Here is a 1,804-nt window from a genome sequence, read left to right as displayed (position 1 = left end):
GTTGAGTTGCCCAAGAACTCAAAGTCTATCTCATCATGTCCCGCACCTTGTGATGACAACTGATGTGATTCAATACAAAGACATGGATTTTGTYAGACACTGTGACATTAATAAACGTGATCATAAAATTCAAGACTATTACGGATGATAGTACTTACATAGAATGTGGTGACTGTGCCAGCAGAGTTGCCAGGTACTAGTTTCAGTTGCATGTCGAATCTACCGAAGAGGTACTCATGCTTGGACTGGAAACCAGAGCCAGAGTATTGATCGAGCGAAAGTGTGAGATCCTGACCACCATTGAGTATTTTAGCACGTTCACCTCCAAAAGTAATGTCAATGTCATCGTAAAAACTTCCWGCTGAAGTTGCTACTATCAGATATGAAATTGTAAGAGCAACTGCACAAGCTTTAGAGTATGAATGGTTTGACTGTCCCATTAGTAATGTTTAGAGAGAAAAAGAGAGAGGTGATGCGTTTTAGATTTGTGGGAAGGAATGGTTTATATAGGTGTGGCTACATTCACAATTTTCAAGAGGAACCATCCTGCGTTTTGCAGAAGGAAGTCAACGAGGAAATCTGAAAGTATTCAGGAAATCTTGATCATTTACGTGTGCCAACTCATGTATTCCTTCTTTTGCCTGGAATACAATTGTTGTCTCTGTTTCTCCACACCGTTTCCTACCTTATTTTTTTATTTTATGTGTGCCAACTCATGTATTCCTTGCTTATAAGTGCATGTGACGCCTGCACATATTTTTTTTTTTTTTTATTCTTGTTCTTTTGTTGACTTAAATAATTGATGTATTATTAAACATTGTTTGGAATGATTTTTATGTTTGTTGGTATGTTTTAAGATGACGGATGTAAAGAAATTAAACATCATGTGAAAATGGAAGTGAAAATGGAGAAAGAAGCCATGCTTAAGGTGAAGGTTGTTGCTCCAATGCCCCCCTATTGTCCTAGCTTGATTATATTAGAATTAATTGTATGCTAAATGCTTTTTATCGATGTCTCCATTTATTTTTTATTCTTTAATTTTTAATTAATTATTTTTAGAAAAAAAGTTAGTAGACCACCAAAAGAACTATTAATTACCGAGGGTTTATCAACGACACCATTTATTTCTAAAAATCGTCGGAAAACCGTCAAAAAGGTTTTCAATTGCCGGTGATTTAGCTACAATTTTATAGTTGCTAAGAAAAAAATCAAATCATCGTTAATCTTTCGAAAATGTTACTGTTAGTGTATAATTGTGATCTATCTTAACGTGCATTACCTCCTTGGAAATTACTTAAAGTATTTGGAAGACTATATTTGGTTAAGAGACAATGGATAAGTACATACACTTTCTCATTTCTATTGGGCTATAACCCTTATAGTTGATGGAACGCGTCTTAGTAACTTGTAGTAGGTCATAATGAGCCTTAATGGTCATAATGGTTGGTGTGAAATGGTGGGAAATTTGAATTTTAAAAGATGAAATATAAAAAAAGAGTAATTTGAACAAACTTTAAGTGTTTTCAATTTGAATTTTAATCAATATTTATATGATTATCTATTTTCGGGTACAAAATGTACCACGCATCACCTCCACCACTTCCATATAAACCAAATTGTCGTCCTCACCTCTCACCGACGATCTTCCCCATCCTAAGCCATCGTAGACCATCACGAACAAAAGTAGCAGTTCGCCTCCACCACTTCCATAATGGTCTTATCGTCTTCCTCACCGCCTTGTCGACCATCTTTCTTATCCCCTCGATCATCGTTGACGATCACGAACAAAAGTAGATGTAGTATC

The 1,804-nt window shown here is 35.6% G+C and overlaps 1 protein-coding gene across 1 annotated transcript in view; it reads right to left on the bottom strand.

Moving 5' to 3' along the window:
* The window catches only part of LOC112503855 (xyloglucan endotransglucosylase/hydrolase 2-like), a 1,153-nt gene extending 683 nt beyond the window's left edge, over positions 1–470 (bottom strand). The window contains exons 1-2 of the mRNA XM_025107839.1: positions 159–470; positions 5–59 (exon numbers count right to left, since the gene is read on the bottom strand). Coding sequence (XP_024963607.1) covers positions 5–59; positions 159–440 — 337 coding nt within the window. The 5' untranslated portion in view covers positions 441–470. The remainder of the gene's footprint in view (positions 1–4; positions 60–158) is intronic.
* Positions 471–1,804: the final 1,334 nt, after the last annotated feature.

Source organism: Cynara cardunculus, unplaced genomic scaffold (assembly GCF_001531365.2).
Source record: "Cynara cardunculus var. scolymus isolate 2C unplaced genomic scaffold, CcrdV1 Un_Scaffold_3994, whole genome shotgun sequence".
Lineage (NCBI taxonomy): Eukaryota > Viridiplantae > Streptophyta > Magnoliopsida > Asterales > Asteraceae > Cynara > Cynara cardunculus.
Note: the sequence above shows the minus strand (reverse complement) of the source record. Positions and strands in the feature narration are given on the sequence as shown.